This window comes from Aethalodelphis obliquidens, unplaced genomic scaffold (assembly GCF_003676395.1).
Source record: "Aethalodelphis obliquidens isolate GAN/ISIS:26980383/991018 unplaced genomic scaffold, ASM367639v1 scaffold11, whole genome shotgun sequence".
Classification (NCBI taxonomy): Eukaryota; Metazoa; Chordata; class Mammalia; order Artiodactyla; family Delphinidae; genus Aethalodelphis; species Aethalodelphis obliquidens.
Window position 1 is genome coordinate 40399485 of NW_020837955.1, and position 16688 is coordinate 40416172.

General features: G+C 50.3%; 1 protein-coding gene across 2 annotated transcripts in view; it reads left to right on the top strand.

The window, feature by feature from the left end:
* The window catches only part of DOCK1 (dedicator of cytokinesis 1), a 542215-nt gene that overhangs the window by 97078 nt on the left and 428449 nt on the right, over positions 1 to 16688 (top strand). The window contains exons 12-16 of one of the 2 annotated variants that reach the window (XM_027112936.1): positions 2163 to 2305; positions 9067 to 9192; positions 13894 to 14018; positions 15505 to 15603; positions 16547 to 16619. In XM_027112936.1, coding sequence (XP_026968737.1) covers positions 2163 to 2305; positions 9067 to 9192; positions 13894 to 14018; positions 15505 to 15603; positions 16547 to 16619 — 566 coding nt within the window. The remainder of the gene's footprint in view (positions 1 to 2162; positions 2306 to 9066; positions 9193 to 13893; positions 14019 to 15504; positions 15604 to 16546; positions 16620 to 16688) is intronic. The other variant, XM_027112937.1, reaches the window with a different exon arrangement.

Consider the following 16688-nt stretch of genomic DNA (forward strand, 5'->3'; position numbering starts at 1 on the left):
CAGGCAGGTGATCTGGTCAGACAGCATCTTGAAGCATGGCTCAGTAGGCATTTAGAATAACAGAAAACATTGCATTAATGTGCTTGAAATTGAGGTTCACTTTTACGTATCTCACCACACAACTGGAGGCGAAGGTTTTTTGTGGCTTCATTGCTTTAGATTTATTCTTCTGTCCAACACTGTAACCACTAGCCACATGTGGCCATTTCAGTTCATGAAAATTAACTAAAATTAAGTATTTAGTGCGTCCATCACACTAGTTCCATTTAAAGTCTTCAGTACCACAGGTGGCCAGTGGCTACCAGATTGGTCAGTGCAGGTAGAGAACATTCCCGTCGTCATAGAACATTCTGTTGGAACGTGATACTTTGGAATCATACCTGGTGAAGAGAGTTACAAAGGGAACTCCATTCTGCAGAATCTGGAAGTTTCTTTAGTAAACAAGGAGAACATAATCTTGGAACATGGGCAGATATTGAGGTAATAACTAAAACACACCATTATAAAACGATACTATTAAGTTGCCCATGAGAAAAACAATGCAGCCCAGTGATGTTTTGAATGCCGTTTTATTCATTAGACCTCAGAGTTTCTTGATGCCCAAATGCACCAGTGCATTGAAATTACCTGTTGCCTACTAGTGTCTTCTGGGAAAAGTCAAGGGAAGAAAAAGACTTGGGTTACGGTTTGAAAAGTGAGGGGGGTTAGTTTTAGACTCACTAACCTCAATTTCACCGGGACTGGTTATGACCTATTTGAGGTGGCATCTTGCTGCCACCTTTTTTCTCTTGTAGTGAAATGTCCACTTTAATTACATGTTCACTTCTTACTGTAATTTGTGACTTCCTGCTCCATTAAAGGAAGACTGATATACAGATTCATATGTTCAGTGTTAGAAACAAAAGCATGATTTTAATAGCAAAATAAGCAATGGCAGTAGTTCTTTGGGAAATGCCATGCTAATGAAACCCATTTTTTGCTCCATTAAAACTGATTTATTATACCACAGGATAAATTTTAGGGAAGGAAGCATAGAGTACATTTCTCTCTCTCTGTTTTTTTTTTTTTTTTTTTTTTTGGCCGTACGCGGGCCTCTCACTGCTGTGGCCTCTCCCGTTGCGGAGCACAGGCTCCGGACGCGCAGGCTCAGCGGCCATGGCTCACGGGCCCAGCCGCTCCGCGGCATGTGGGATCCTCCCAGACCGGGGCACGAACCCGTGTCCCCTGCATCAGCAGGTGGACTCTCAACCACTGCGGCACCAGGGAAGCCCTCTCTCTTTCTTAACTTGGTGAAGTCAATGAAAACAGCACTCAGCTTTCTTGAGTAATGTGGGCTCAAGTGATGAATAGCGCTTGTCCTAGTTTCTAGAAATAATTGTAGACATTATGTACCTGATGTACATTTTCTTGCTTGTTGCATATCGTGCTTTGCTGTGCTACACGGTATTTCCCTTTGCCCATGTCGCCTGTTTGTTTCTATTTTCTCAGTCCTAGTGCAGCTTCTATTAAAAGCTCGTGATCCATGAGTCCCCAAAACATTGATGATTTACATTCATAATTGTGTCACAGTTTTACTCTTCAGGCACGGTAGTTGTGTTCTCTGAAGATTATGCCACTCTTTTCACATTTAATTATTTTAGGCTACGTTGAGTACACAGTCTGATGGAGCAGGGTGGTTGCTACCCAAGCTTCCCAAGCAGTTAGGTCCGAGGGATCTTTTGTTTTTTTTTTGTCTTGGTTTTGCTTTTCCCTTCAAAGCACCCACCCCTTGACCTATGCTATATGGTCAAGAATTAATGAAACAGAAGAAATGGTCCTAAACATTCCTTGGGATTAGATGCTGTTCGGCCATGTTATTTTCAGATAAGTTCCCTTTTTGTAAGTTGTCTGATAGACATGGAGTGGTGCCCTGGTTCACCTTTATTTCCCGGGGGTGGGGCCGACCTCGTTCGCTTTACTTCTCTTGTGCGGTTCAGCATTTTCCTGATCAATGCTCTTCCCTGTCTCTCTTGTCACCTATCCTGTCCTTTGTCGTGCATTGACTTGTGATGACTCTCTCTCGCACTCGGTGATGATGATCTCTTGTGTTCCCTTGTTACTGTGACCTCTGGGTCCCTGTGCCCCTTTGTCTCCTGTGGTCTTGGTCGTCCCGTGCCCTCCAGGCTCGCGTTGGACGACGCCATTCGACACAAGCCGCTGAACATGTCATCCCGTTTTTCACCCAGGGTGGCGGGGGAGAATGACTTCCTTCAGACTGTTATAAACAAAGTCATTGCTGCCAAAGAAGTCAACCACAAGGGCCAGGGTATGTATTCTATGGTTTTGTTTCTATAAGAGTCCATTTGCATGAACTTGGGAACGTGCTGTGGTTTGAATTTTAGTTTGATGATGATGACGATGATGACGATGATATTGATGATGATGATGAAAATGACAACAGTGATGATGGTAACTGAGATGATGATGCTGATAATGACGTAATGATGATAATGGTGGTGATAATGATGGTGATATTGACATGATAATGACAATGATGGTGATGATGATGATGACGATGATGATGACGATGATGATAACAGTGATACTGATGGTGGTGGTGCTGCTGACGCTGATGATGATGATGGTGATATTGATATGATGATAATGACAATGATGGTGATGATGATATTGATGACGATGATGATGGCGATGATGATAACAGTGATACTGATGGTGGTGGTGCTGCTGACGCTGATAATGATGGTGGTGGCAGGGTTGGGTAATGATGTACTCGCTGTCCCTGATGTACGGCCTCTGAGGGTTTTCTTGCCCATCATCTTTTTTTTTTTAACATCTTTATTGGGGTATAATTGCTTTACAATGGTGTGTTAGTTTCTGCTTTATAACAAAGTGAATCAGTTATACATATACATATGTTCCCATATCTCTTCCCTCTTGCGTCTCCCTTCCTCCCACCCTCCCTATCCCACCCCTCCAGGCGGTCACAAAGCACTGAGCCGATATCCTTGTGCCATGCGGCTGCTTCCCACTAGCTACCTACCTTACGTTTGTTAGTGTATATATATCCATGCCTCTCTCTCGCCGTGTCACAGCTCAGCCTTCCCCCTCCCCATATCCTCAAGTCCGTTCTCCAGTAGGTCTGCGTCTTTATTCCTATCTTACCCCTAGGTTCTTCATGACATTTTTTTTCTTAAATTCCATATATATGTGTTAGCATACGGTATTTGTCTTTTTCTTTCTGTCTTACTTCACTCTGTATGACAGACTCTAGGTCTATCCACCTCATTACAAATAGCTCAATTTCGTTTCTTTTTATGGCTGAGTAATATTCCATTGTGTATATGTGCCACATCTTCTTTATCCATTCATCCGATGATGGGCACTTGGGTTGTTTCCATCTCCGGGCTATCTTGCCGATCATCTTTGTAAACATTGCTGAGAGCCAAGCTCCTGGATGAGAGGAGAAAACTGACTAGGATACGATGAAATGTTTGGAAAGAGCCCAGGGTTGACAGGACTGGAAGCAGCTCCTCTGTTTGCTTTCCTCAGACTTCTCCAGCCACCTCCTCTGTTCAGAACCCTTGAATGACTTCACAAGAGAAGAAAATAACTGTCCACTGCCTGTGATTTCACCTTGCTGTTTAGAGACACAGAGACATTCGACATCACCCACCTCCCCACGTGCTCTTCTCGCTGGTTTTTTCTCTCTCACTCGTGTTGTGAACTAATCACTGCCACCTTGTTTTCCGGGGCTCCCGCACCCCGTACCCCTGAGATAGTGGCTCCATTTCGCAGACTGGCTCCCCTTCAGTTTTGTAATCGAGGGGATTTCTCCTCCCCTGCTCCCCAGCCTGCAGTCATCGTTTTTAATCCCACGCTGACAAGTTTCCCAGCGGCTGACCCTCTGTTGGCAGAGGCGATGAATCAGTCACCACGGGCTGGTGACAGCTGGCACTCGGCTGGCCAGGAGGGCTGCCGGAAAACAAGTGTTTACTGAGGCCCCGCTTCCAGCTGGAAGGGAAGTTGGGGGAGTCACCTTCTGAGTTGCTCCGACCTGAGGCTGCTTTTAGCACCTGTGGGAATATCCATTCCTCAGTCCTTGATGAGATGCAGACTTAACAAACTCAGTAGAGCTGAGGTGAACAGACCTGCTTCATTGTCTAGTTACCTTATGTCACCAGACCTTTAAGAAACTATCTTGATTCATTTCCCATTGTTCTAAGGGAGAGCGTGAATCAAACCTAAAGAATGTCCTGGAGGAATTAACAGCCCCTATCCCTCTGCAGGGACTTTTTTGCCTTTCTTTTGATATGAACCACCCCCCTTCCCTGGAAAACAACAAAACAAAAACCCCAACCCAAAATGTGAATGAATCGTGGCCTCTCTAGACAGAGAATTTTCAGCTGACCCAGGACCCGTCTTCCCATAAATTACCAGCCCTCCCAGTTTGCACTTTAACTGAAAACCGCAGGGAGATCCAATTAAAGCTGTTTGATGAGAGCGCTCTGAGGCAGCGGCCCCAGGCCCCAGGCCTCCGGCTCCTCTTGCAAAGTCATCAGAGTTTTGATACACTTTTATTACAGAGTCACGCAGGAAAAGTGGAGACTGGTGGCCGGCCAGCAGGAACTTGCTCACAGAGAGGACCCGTGGCCCTCCTCTGTCAGTCTCACTGGTATCGTGGCCAAAATCTGTGTCGCAGAGATGGACTGTTGCCAGGGGACCCTGATTCCTTGAACTCTGGGGGGAGGAGGGGTGCTTTCAGGTCACAGTGAGAGCTAAGTGACAAGAACATTGATTGTTTTCAGAGGGACCGTTGGTGCCTTCCTGAACCAAAATGCCCTTGGGCCACATCACTGGCTCAGGTTGACCTTGAACCGGAAGTGATGGAGTGACCTTTCGCCAGGGCTCACTCTCAGGCCTATTTCAGTGCATTACAGGGAGAGCTGAGAGGCCCGGGGCCCAGTGAATGCAGCATGGAGCGAGCTGCTAGGTTTGCGGAGTTTTGCCCAGTGGAGCCCCGTGTTTCCATCCATGGTGACCCATCAGTTCACACAGTCAAGTGCACAGAGCTGTGGAAGGGACTTGGAGGGACATGGCCTGTCCCTTCTGAACTGGTCTCCAGGCTTTGGCCTAGTTTAGGTTAACATCTACGTGTTTACTTGTTGCAATGGACATCTTTTATATTTAGCCCAAATTATTCTGAACCCAGAGGCGCTGGGTATTATATGTGGACGGTGAGTCCTCCTCCACCCCCAGACATCTGCTCCTGTTGTTTGAAATATAGCATATGCTAATACTCCCTTTTGTGTTTAGTTACTCTGGTTTAGCAAAAGTCAACTTAAATACACTTTTCCCTTGAAAATTGGCCTCATTTCCTCCTCTGAGGAAAGTGTTGGAAACCCAACGTAACTGGGCAAATTTAATCTCTGTGTTTAAATTGTGTTATAAGAAGTTGTGTCACCAAGTTACTGGTTCATCAGCTAGTTGAGCAAGCTGGTACTTGTGAGAAAGCAAAGGTGTTGGAAAGACATCTTTACTTTTACGCTCTTAAATAATTATCTCAGCACGTCCTGCAAGTCCTTGAAAAGTGTCTTCGAGTTAGATTTATTCTGGAGATATTCCTTCCTTTGGGAGGTTTCGAGACTCAGACTCCTCTAAGATTTAGCTGCGTCCTGGTGTCCCCAGCAGGGAACAGGTTCATGTCAAGTGTCATGTGCAGTGATAATTCCCCTTGCACTTCTGTGAGCGTCCCTTTTCCCTGGTCTGCTCCACTGGAGGACAGAGCCAGGGGTTAGGTGCCCGGCACTCCAAGAGTCCGTCTGTTCACTCATCCTACAGGCCTGGAGCTGTGCCAGCTTGTGGTGCTTCTTTTTAATGTGAATTTATTTATTTATCTATTTATGGCTGTGTTGGGTCTTTGTTGCTGCGCGCAGGCTTTCTCTAGTTGTGGCGAGCGGGGGCTATTCTTCGTTGGGGGCTCCTCATTGCTGTGGCTTCTCCTGTTGCGGAGCATGGGCTCTAGGTGCACGGGCTTCAGTAGTTGTGACTCTCAGGCTTTGCAGTGCAGGCTCAGTAGTTGTGGCGCACGGGCTTAGTTGCTCCGCGGCATGTGGGATCTTCCCGGATCAGGGATCGAATCCATGTCCCCTGCATTGGCAGGCGGGTTCTTAACCACTGCACCACCAGGGAAGTCCCGCTTGTGGTGCTTTTGTGTGAATTAGAAAGAGATGGTCTGTCCTCTGGGTGAGTGGGGAGACGTATTGCTGCCAGGATACACAGCTTGGTGAGCAGAGTGCAGGCTGGATTTAGCTTCCACTTGCCTTTCTTTGCTAGTTGCCTTGTGCAGTGCACATCCTGAGCAATGATACACGTGTCCCTGCTGGGGTGCTATCCCCTGACGACTCTTTAGAGACCTGTTTTTATTGGTTATGCTTCTCTCCTACTTCTTCAACTGTCCCTCTCATGGTCAGGAATTTTATATCTTAAAAAGAAAGAAAGGGGAAAAATATAGAAGGAAAGAAAAGAAAAGGAAACAAACAAAAAATTCTCCCTCTGTCTCTGTACTGACTAGCTCTTGACTCCACTGTTGATTTCTCAGTGGAATCTTTCGCCTGCTGTCCGCCCTTCGTCTCCTGTAACTTCTCTGTCCTTCTCCCAGCAGCGTTTGCCCCTCTCCTCCCCCAGGAGGGCTCCTGCTGAGGCCCACCCTGGTTGCCCCGTGCTGCAGACACTCCCCTTTCCTCGGGCTGCATTTTGTGCCGTCGGCCACATTGATGCCACCTGCACCTGGTTTTCTTTTTTCTCTGCCCTCTGCCTACCCCTGTCTCTCGCCTACTTCTCTTTCCCCGTGTGGACTCTCAATGTCAGCAGCTCTCCTGGGCACAGGACGGGCGTCTTCTTGCTCTCTTCCCTCTGTGCTCTGACCCTTCAGGACGTCTCCACTGGGATGCAGGGTGTGCCAGCACCTGCTATTGGTCATGCCCGGGACTGTCGCCATCTCTGAGAGCCACTCCCCCTCCATCCCTCCTTCCTCCACTTCTGATATGACCCCGATGCTGCTCACAGCACCCCCGCCCCCGGTGCTGAGGTCCTGCCAGGGTCCGCCTGGGCTCCTGCAGTGGTCTCTTCACTGGGGTCCTCACCTCGCTCTAAATTCCCAGCTACCCAGTCCCATGCGGCCACCTGAGCCCTGTCAGGTCAGAGTCTGGTCGGACTCCTCCCCCGGGCCCTTTGGTGGGGACCATAGCTCCTGCCACGGCCGACAGGCCCTGGGGTCAGGTCTGTGCTGCTTTCCCAGCCGCATCCCACGCCTCTTCCCTCTGCATCTTGGGGCTGCAGCCTGGAAGCCCCTTATTTAGCATCTCATCACCCCTCAGATCTCAGCACAATGTTCCTTCCTCAGGGGAGCCTCTGTGACGCCCAGGAGCGCGGTCTGCACATGCACTTTAGAAAGCTCTTTGTGGGCACGTGTTTCACAGAGACGCCCTTGGTGTTTGGCTCATGGAATAGAATTGAGCCCCTGGCAGCGGTGTAGTGAGTCTTTGCCCTGTGTCTGCGGTGCCCTGTGTGTGTCTGGCACACAGTGGGTGCACATTAGGTACTTTTGAATAAATCAGAGGGACAGTCTAGTTGGCAACAGGAGAGGGCTTTCACCAGCTGGTAAAGAAGAAAATGTCATCAGTGACCGTGGACTTTCTCAACGGCAAGTTGTGTAAATCTTTGCAGAGGACAGGCCAGCTGCTGGGAGACGAGGGGGCTGGAGGGGGGAGGGGGAGGGAGTGAGGCGTGAGGTTTAATTCAGCAGAGCCGCTCGCAGCAGAAGCAGCCTCAGGTGTGTTCCTTGTGTGTCCACATCAGCTGTCTTCCAGGTCCAGTTAGAATGAAAGTTGTTTGTGAACAAGGTCTGTAGTTTTCCCATTTTCTTCTACTGAGTGCAGGGTGCTGAGCTAAACAGTGGGGAGTGGTCCCCGGAAGCGTGCATCTAGAGGAGGGACAGCTGGACAGACAGACACATACACACGTGGGCACACACACAATAGTCATGTAAGTGAGGACAGGTACTGTTATGTTCTGATGGGCAGGTGGGGTTCCGCAGAGCTGAGTGAGAGGAGAGCAAGCAGGCCAGGCCCCCAAAATCTCAAGGATGGAGACCCCGACCTGCCGACTGATAGTGACGCCCCTCCCTCCCTAGGAGAGCACGTCCTTGCAAACACTGACGGAGCCAAGCGACTGCTTTGTGTCCTGCCTTTGACTTTGTTAAGTGTTGGCTTTCTACCCTCTTATTGTTTGATTGCTGCTCCTGGAGCATTTTATACAAAATGCATCAGCTTTTGTGGAGCGGGGGACAGAGGGCAGGGCACACACGCCTCCCAGGTACACCGTGCCCTCTCTCGGGCATCCTTGCATCTCTTTTAGAGGGTTTGAAAGCCTTCATTTTCCCCCTTGGAGAAAGGAGCTGAGTGGTGGCCAGAGCATTAGTTGCTACTTTGCTGTGACATTGTGAAACAGAGGGACGGGGCTGCCCTGACTGCCGCTGTCCCAGTCGTGTGGCTGGCCCGCTGGTGGTCCCCAGCCCTGTGTTCTGCGGCTCCCCTTCCCGGGAGCACGGGTGCCGCTGAGCAACTGGATACTTTCGTGGGTTTGTGAAGCTGCGAATTTACCTCCTGAATCCTCTCCCACTGTCATTCTTCTTGGGAGAATGGAAAATGATAGCCTTCTCAATCCCCTTCCAGAAAAATGCTACCTTCTGATTTGTCTTCAATGTATATCAACTCAAAAGAGTCATCAGTCCCAGGCAGAGGTAGCACGTAACTGCTGTTATGTCCTTAGGCTCCTCCAGTGTGGGATTTGCATCCCAGCTAATCAGATGCGGGCATCTGTGCCAGGCACCTTTTCCCTGGTCCCGCTCCTGTCTTTCTCATCCACCCACACTTCCTCGTAAGGCATTGCGTTGTGAATTAAAAGCTGCTCATTCATTGATATTGATTTCATGAAAACTTCTAAAAATGTACAAGATATAAAGATGTACATGATAAAATGCGACTCATGCATCCATTGCTTTTCTAGGTTTGTGGGTAACATTGAAATTACTTCCTGGAGATATCCATCAGATAAGAAAAGAATTTCCTCATTTGGTGGACAGGACCACAGCAGTGGCTCGGAAAACGGGGTTTCCGGAGATAATCATGCCTGGTAAGAATGGATGAATCCTTAAGCCCCTCTGAGCGTGGGGTGCATGCGGCCGGCATTGGGAGGGTTTATGTAGCTGGCCGCAAAGAGCAACATTTAGGTAGGAGCTCAGGGAAGCAGAGGGTCGAGGGTGTAAAGCCCCGCGTGGCGCTGGGACATTCCTGTAGGCAGGAGCTGCGGCCAGCGTGACAGCCGAGCACCCGGGGTCAGGCCGAGGGGAGGAGGTTTCTCTTGGTTATAATAACCCTGGAGGGCTGGTGTGGAGCAAATCCTGGTGATACAGTAACAGGGATAAGCAAATGAAACAGCATTGGCCAGAGACCCAGCCCTGAGACCTTGAGAGGGTTTCTGTCGCCAGCTGGGCAAAACGCCATCACGATCATAATCAAATGCACCGCTGTTCCATGCTCTGCTGTTGCCCTTAATCAGGACGCCTGCAATTTGTCTTCTGCCCACAGTGTCTGGAACGGAAGAATGGACGTTTGACATCTCACTCACCCTGGCTGAAGGACTGAATGCGTTTGGTCGGGTGATACTTAATAATGTGATAGAGGGTGATCAGACAGGGGACCGTTTGGAGAGCTGTGCAGAATTCACTTTTAGGCTCTGAGGAACGGATTGATTATGATGGTTGGGTAGGACTAAGGCGACTCCTTTACGATAATAACGTACGTTCACGATGATGGTCCTGGGCCCGTCTTACGATCCTATAAGAGCATTTGAATTATCCAGAATGTGTTCAAAATGACGGGAGCACAATTTGGGTAAATATACCCTCTTATGTTCCAAGCTTTGAAAATAAGCCTCTTTGGTAGGTTATGGGTTAAATGTCTCTTCACCACAGTGGTCCACAGCCTCGAACCCCATCCGTTGGCCCCAGAAGCGAGAGTGCAGGCATCCCACCCTCTGGTATGAATATCATTTCTGCCCCTCCCTGGCCCTGGGCAAGTTAGCCGATCTCTCTTAGCTGTGGTTTCCTCCTCTGAAGAACAAGAATAATAATAATTCCTGCCTATAGATGTGGTTGGAGTTAGGATGCTTTAGGGTGTAAGTAACAGAAAACACAAGGCCAGCTCAAATGGCCACACCCTGAGGGTACTTGTCGGTCCTGTGAATGAGGAAAAGGGACTGCCAGGTCAGCCTGGACCACTGGCTCCGGTTCTCTGCAGCCCCCTCTGCTGAGCTGTCTCCTTTGCGTGTTGACTTTATCCTCTGGGGACAGGTCCTGCTGGCGCCCATCTTCTTCCCAAATCCCAGTGTCCTGAAGAAGACGACATGCTTTCCACCCAGCGTTTCCAAACAAGCAGGCCGAGCGTCATCTGGCCTGGACTGCTCAGGTCCCCTGGGGACCCTGGACAGCGATGGTGGTTACATATGCACATCGGCCACAGGGACCTCTGGAAGAGGTCAGCTCCTCCCAGCTGCCAGGGCTGTATGAGGGAGACAGGGACACACTACACGTGTCTGGATGGACACCTGATCAAAAGAAGGAAGGAGGAGCAGAAAGTGACGGCCCAACACAAAGGCTGCCGCAGGGCGGGTGCACAGGTTCCGTGCATGAAGCCTGTGAACGTTTACACCCGGTACCCGCTCAGTGTGTTTTAGGTATCACACTAGTATCGCCCCAACCCAACCATGGGTTTTACGCTTATTAAACTGGTAATGAGAGCCCATGTTAAGGTTAACCTCTGATATTTACATATGCCTTCAGTTTCCAAATGACATTCATATTAATCATCTGATTTGATTCTCAACGAGATCTTGGGAAGCATGAATCTTTATCCTTGATAACCGTGGGATACTTTTTGGTTTGCAAATACTACTCCCATTAATAATCTAGCTTGATTCCATATAAGGATCTTGGAAGCCTACAAATTGGTGTTGAACTAATTCCCATCAAGATTAAGCCACAGCCCGAAGACACACGGGTAACGAGCAGTGGAAACGGGGCCAAAGCACCCCGTGGTCGGTGCTTCCCTGCAGCCTCCTGGTACAGGGCTTCGCTGTAGGTTCACAGGGAGAGCTGGGCACTCAGTGTGCCTGAGCGTTATTGCTTCGCTGATTTTAGGGCATTTTAGGGACATGTTCTTTCTGCTCCCTCTGCCTTTCAGGGCTGTTGTGGGTCATTGTCTACTCTGTCTGTTAAAACGATAGGAAAGACATCTAACATCAGCTAGGTTGAGTGTTTGCCAGTCTCACCTGTAGAGGAGGTAAGCGTGACACTCAGCAAGTTAAGAAACGATGGAACACCTATTGCTTGTATGAGTCAAGGCTGTTCTATATGCAGCTAATTAACTTGGACTTCTGAGTGGACATACTGTTTGCATTTGGATTCGAGGTGCAAATTTGTAGATGCGGATAACATCATTGACGTCATGCATTTATCTTGGGTGACCTGAGGAGGCCCTCGTGTGCAAAGGGAAACCTGGGAAACTTCTGGTTCACACTGCCTGTGCCTCCCTTACCATTGATAGACTTAAAAAGTAAGTCTAAACCTCTAAGGTAATCTCGTGATCGATGCATGGGAAGACTGTGCAGCTGGCTTGTTCCGTCTCCTAGGTCTGGGGTTGGGCTTCCCGTAGCGAGCGAGCACGGCTTGAGTGAGTCCCCCACATCCTCGGTGGCCGAGTGACCACTGAGAGGCTGTGAGCACCGCACCTTACCCTTTGGGGGGGCTCTCTCAGACCCCCACCTTCAGCCTCGCAGAACCTGTGCCTTCTTGTATACGCGTGTTTATGGAGACGTGCATCTCCTTTGCGCGGTGGGAGAGCCGGCCATGTCACTGTTGCTGGTTCTCCTACCTTCTCATGACCCGCTGGGAATCCCTAGGTCCTTCTGGAGGATCCTGGTGGGGAAGCAGAGTCGTCGCCGAGCTGGGAAGGCAGCTGGAGGCTTGGATGGGCCACCTGTATCTGCTTCCAGCCTTCTTCCTCCCCAGAATGAGAACCTTGTAGCCCGGGAGGCATTTGCTGAGACCCCTTTGTGAGTGAGTGCCCATCGGGGGTATCAACCTCCTATAAATTGGGTCTTACTTTTGGGCTGGAGTCAGCATCCCTAGGCCCATAGGAAGAGGGGACCCTGAGGTTCAGCCGCCTCCCTGCCCAGCGCATGCTGCCGCTCTGGCTGACGAGGCCCGTATGAAGCTGCTGTGGCCCTTTTTGATTATGGCGTTGGTGCTTTGATAGAATTTTCAGGCGGAGCCCTTGTGCAGACTACCCTGCCTTATCCATCAGGCCGTTTAGTGGCGAGTGGCCTGGGAGGTTAAGTGACTGGTCTGAGGTCACACAGCTAATTAGCGGCAGGTCCTGGACCGGCAGCCTTGCCTCCTGCCCCCAGCCCTGTACGCCATCCTTCTTAACTTCTCCGTGGTCGCTATCGGCGATCACAGCCCTACTTCTTTTCCAGCAGCTACTATGGCAGTGGTAGCAACCCGCTGGGATTATTACAATAATGACTTTTAAATGAAAGCTTAATCTAATAGTTGGATACATTAAAAGCCAGAATAGAGCAGTCTAGAAAGCAAAAGAAAAACAAGAAAGCAAGGGGATTTTTTCTCTTCGGGGATCCTCGTTCTTTGCCCAGAGCAGGTCATTTGCTGCTCCTGGCCACACTGTTGAGGCAGCCAGACAGACGGCAGAGCAGCCGTCAGAGCGTAGCGATGCTTCCTCTAATCATGTTGCTAATGAAGCTTGCACAGTTCTCCCAGTCGGACCATTACCAGGGGCTTTGTGTATTCTCAGGAGGAGGAAGCGTCTTGAGCTCATTCGTTGCGTGTGTGTGTGGGGTTGTATTTTTGGGGGCACAGTTTAAGGCCCATCTCACTTAAAAAATGTATGAGGCTTTGCTCCCTGTGTCCCCGTTCAGGATCTTGACAACTGCCTGCCAGGAGGAGAGAGGATTCTTTGCAGAAAGTTTCTCTCTTGACCCATCCCTAGTCCCTGATCCTAAGTGTCAACTCAGGACATTGGCTTGTGGTTCAGATACTGTTTTTGTTCAACGCCTCAGTGGAACGAAAAGGAGGCCAGTATTGCTGGTTATCCTTGGTGTGCCAGTGGGTGTTGGGATATTCCTTGGCTACTGAGCCTCAGCTGACTGCAGCCATGCCCTAACAAGGGGTGGCGACGTGGGTTGCAGTGGGCCACGGATGCTGGGGGTTGGGGGGGGGCTAGCGTCTGCGCAAACCCACTGACAGCATTGGAGCTGCCCTGGGCATGGGCTGCCCATGGAGTGTAAGAGCTCCTCTGCCCACGTGAAGCACCAAACAGATAATTAGGGGCCCTGACATTTTCCTCTTTCTTGCAAGTCTTATAGTGATGAAGATTGCCTTTGTCATGCCGTTAAATGCAGACACTATTTTGTAGAAAATATTTCATAATCATCTAATACAGTATTTATGATACTCTGCTAGGAATGGCAGAAATCACAGTCACACTGTGAATAATGGATTGGTTTTTTTTTTTTTTTTTCTATTTTTGCGGTACGTGGGCCTCTCACTGTCGTGGCCTCTCCCGTTGCAGAGCACAGGCTCCGGAGGCGCAGGCTCGGCGGCCATGGCTCACGGGCCCAGCCGCTCCGCGGCACGTGGGATCTTCCCAGACCGGGGCACGAACCCGTGTCCCCTGCATCGGCAGGCAGACTCTCAACCACTGTGCCACTAGGGAAGCCCTATGGATTGGTTTTAAAGGTGTAATTTTTTCCCCCCAGGTGATGTCCGAAATGATATCTACGTAACATTAGTTCAAGGAGATTTTGATAAAGGAAGCAAAACGACGGCAAAGAATGTTGAGGTTACAGTGTCTGTTTACGATGAAGATGGAAAACGACTGGAGGTATTGATTGTTGCAGAGTTGAACCTGTAGTGTTTAAGTTTTACTTCCCAAGTGTGTGCCTTGGCTCTGCTGCAGGATGCCAAAAGCCACAATCTCATTTCTGGGGAAGAGCGTTTGCTTTTTCTTCCTTTTCTTCCCTTGCCTAAGAGGGCTGGTTTCTACCGGGTCCCAGCAGCTGGCCTGTCTCAGGACGACCCTGGGGTCCTGACCACCTTCTTTTTATTTATTTGTTTATTTTTGGCTGCGTTGGGTGTTCGTTGCTGTGCGCGGGCTTTCTCTAGTTGCGGCGAGCAGGGGCTACTCTTGGCCGTGGTGCGCGGGCTTCTCATTGCGGTGGCTTCTCTTGTTGCGGAGCATGGGCTCTAGGCGCGTGGGCTTCAGTAGCTGTGGCTCTTGGGCTCTAGAGCGCAGGCTCAGTAGTTGTGGCGCACGGGCTTAGTTGCTCCGCGGCATGTGGGATCTTCCTGGACCAGGGCCTGAACCTGTGTCCCCTGCATTGGCAGGCGGATTCTTAACCCCTGCACCACCAGGGAAGTCCAACTGACCACCTTCTTTTCCAAACTCTCTCCTGGGGTCCCACTTGCCGGTGTAAACCCGCGGCTCAGAGGGCGAATGATCACGTTAGAAGTTCAGATACTGTTATTAGCACCTTTTGAGACAGATGGAAACTGAGCCCCGGAGAAATCAGTCACCTTGCTCAAGGTCAGAGAGCTCATGAGAGGTGGAACTGGGTTGTGAATCTGGGCCTCTGAGCCTTGCGCTTTGCTTGGTGGTGGTTACCAAGACCTCCTCCTGCGTGGTCACAGCAGCCTGCGGGTGCCCTGGGAAGTGCTCAGAGGCTGCGGCCTTCTCTGAGGACTGGAGGCTGAGACCAAGCTGTGGCCCTCCGCCAGCTGCTTCTCTGGCCCGTGGCTGCAGCCTGGGCTCCCCTGGGCCCACGTGGCCGAGAGCAGTGCCCTGTGGGTGCTCCTGAGGCCCAGCTGCGCCAGGAGGTGGGTGGCATCCTTTCTCTCTGGGTGGCCTGTGTCCAGTGTCCCTGCCCTTTTCCCCTGGGCTTTACCGGTCTCGCTCTCCGTAGAGGCGAGTGGTCAGTGTCTGTGGCTAAAGAAGGGACAGAGTGCTGCCACCTCCTTTTTGGTCTGTAGCCCTTTACTCCAGCCGCCGAGTCAGGCAACTTGCTGCGGGTCCAGGGTGAAAGTTATTAGGGGTAAGGGTACGAAGGATGGAGGACAGTAGCGTCCCCATATACCGCATAGCCATGAAGATCTTAGATGTCTGTGAGCAAGGTTTTCTGCTGGCTGCTGGCTCCAGCCAGATCTGTTCTTCCATTGCTGGGAGGTGTTCCATGGGCCATGGGGTTTTTGGTGTTCCCCGAGGGCCCTCGCTCCTTCTGGATCATCAAACCGGGCGGGAGGTTGGGGGACATGGATGCAGCCTCAGACTCTGTGAGGGCTGATGCGATCTCTTTATGCCTCTTCTTTTAAAGCATGTGATTTTCCCGGGCGCTGGTGATGAAGCTATTTCAGAATACAAGTCCGTGATTTATTACCAAGTGAAACAGCCGCGCTGGTTTGAGACGGTTAAGGTATCATTTGCATGGTCCTTTTCCCATGGGGTTGATTATGAAATGCTCATTTGTACCCTGAGGAAGTTCCCGCCTCCTGCCCAGCCCAGGGCTGCCCACCGTGGACACCCTCCGCCAGCCCCCAAGGCACGTTCAGCAAAGTCCTTTAGGGTTGCTAAGGAACCACGCTGGTGTTTCTTGGAATTTACATTTACTCTCATCTCCTTTGGGACCTAAAACCAGGACTTTCCTGGAGACAAATACCGAGTCCTTTAAAGATAGCAATTGTCTTTCTCTTTTGGGTCTGTTTTATGTGTGGCATGCTGTCTTTACACCAAATGGAAGAAAATAGAGATGATAATACACGGAGGGCATCGCTGGAGAGATGCGTCCTGTTCCCTTGGCCTCAGTGCTCTGCGGCTCCTAACGCAGCCCGCGGATACCCGCACGCAGCCCACACACCACGCACGGGCTTGGGTACTGGGACACCAGGCCAGTGGCTGGCTTTGGAATACAGATGTTAGCTACGAGATTAGGGACAATCTTGCCTTAAAGGCAGCAGGTATTAAGTCTTCTTCCTTTTACTGTGAGTCACAAAGGGACCGCCTTCTCACTGCAGCCGAGGGCAGGTCCCTACAACCGTAGAGGGAATATAGACACCTCCGAATCGGGGCCAAAATCGAAAATGGTAACTTTTAAACATAGACTCTTCACACTGAGGGTCACATTTAAAAACAAATTTGGCTGCCTTGTCCAGTGTGCCTGGCATCCCGGACAGTATTATCTGGTGTAAATTTTCAAAGGGCGTTTGCTTCTGGGACAGTCATACCGGGGAAGAGGCGTATGGTGTCTTCTCCCTGCAGCGCAGAAGAGCGTAGAGTGGTCCAGGATGTCTCCAGGGGAACAACGCTGATGGAGCGAGAAGATTTCCTAAAGGTGCTCAGCTTCTCTCTCTATTCCGCAGGTGGCCATCCCCATTGAGGACGTGAACCGCAGTCACCTCCGGTTTACCTTCCGACATAGATCGTCCCAGGACTGTGAGTAACCACACGCTTCGTTATCCCGTGTCTATCATGCACTTACTCTGGATGGTTCTAGAACGTGGC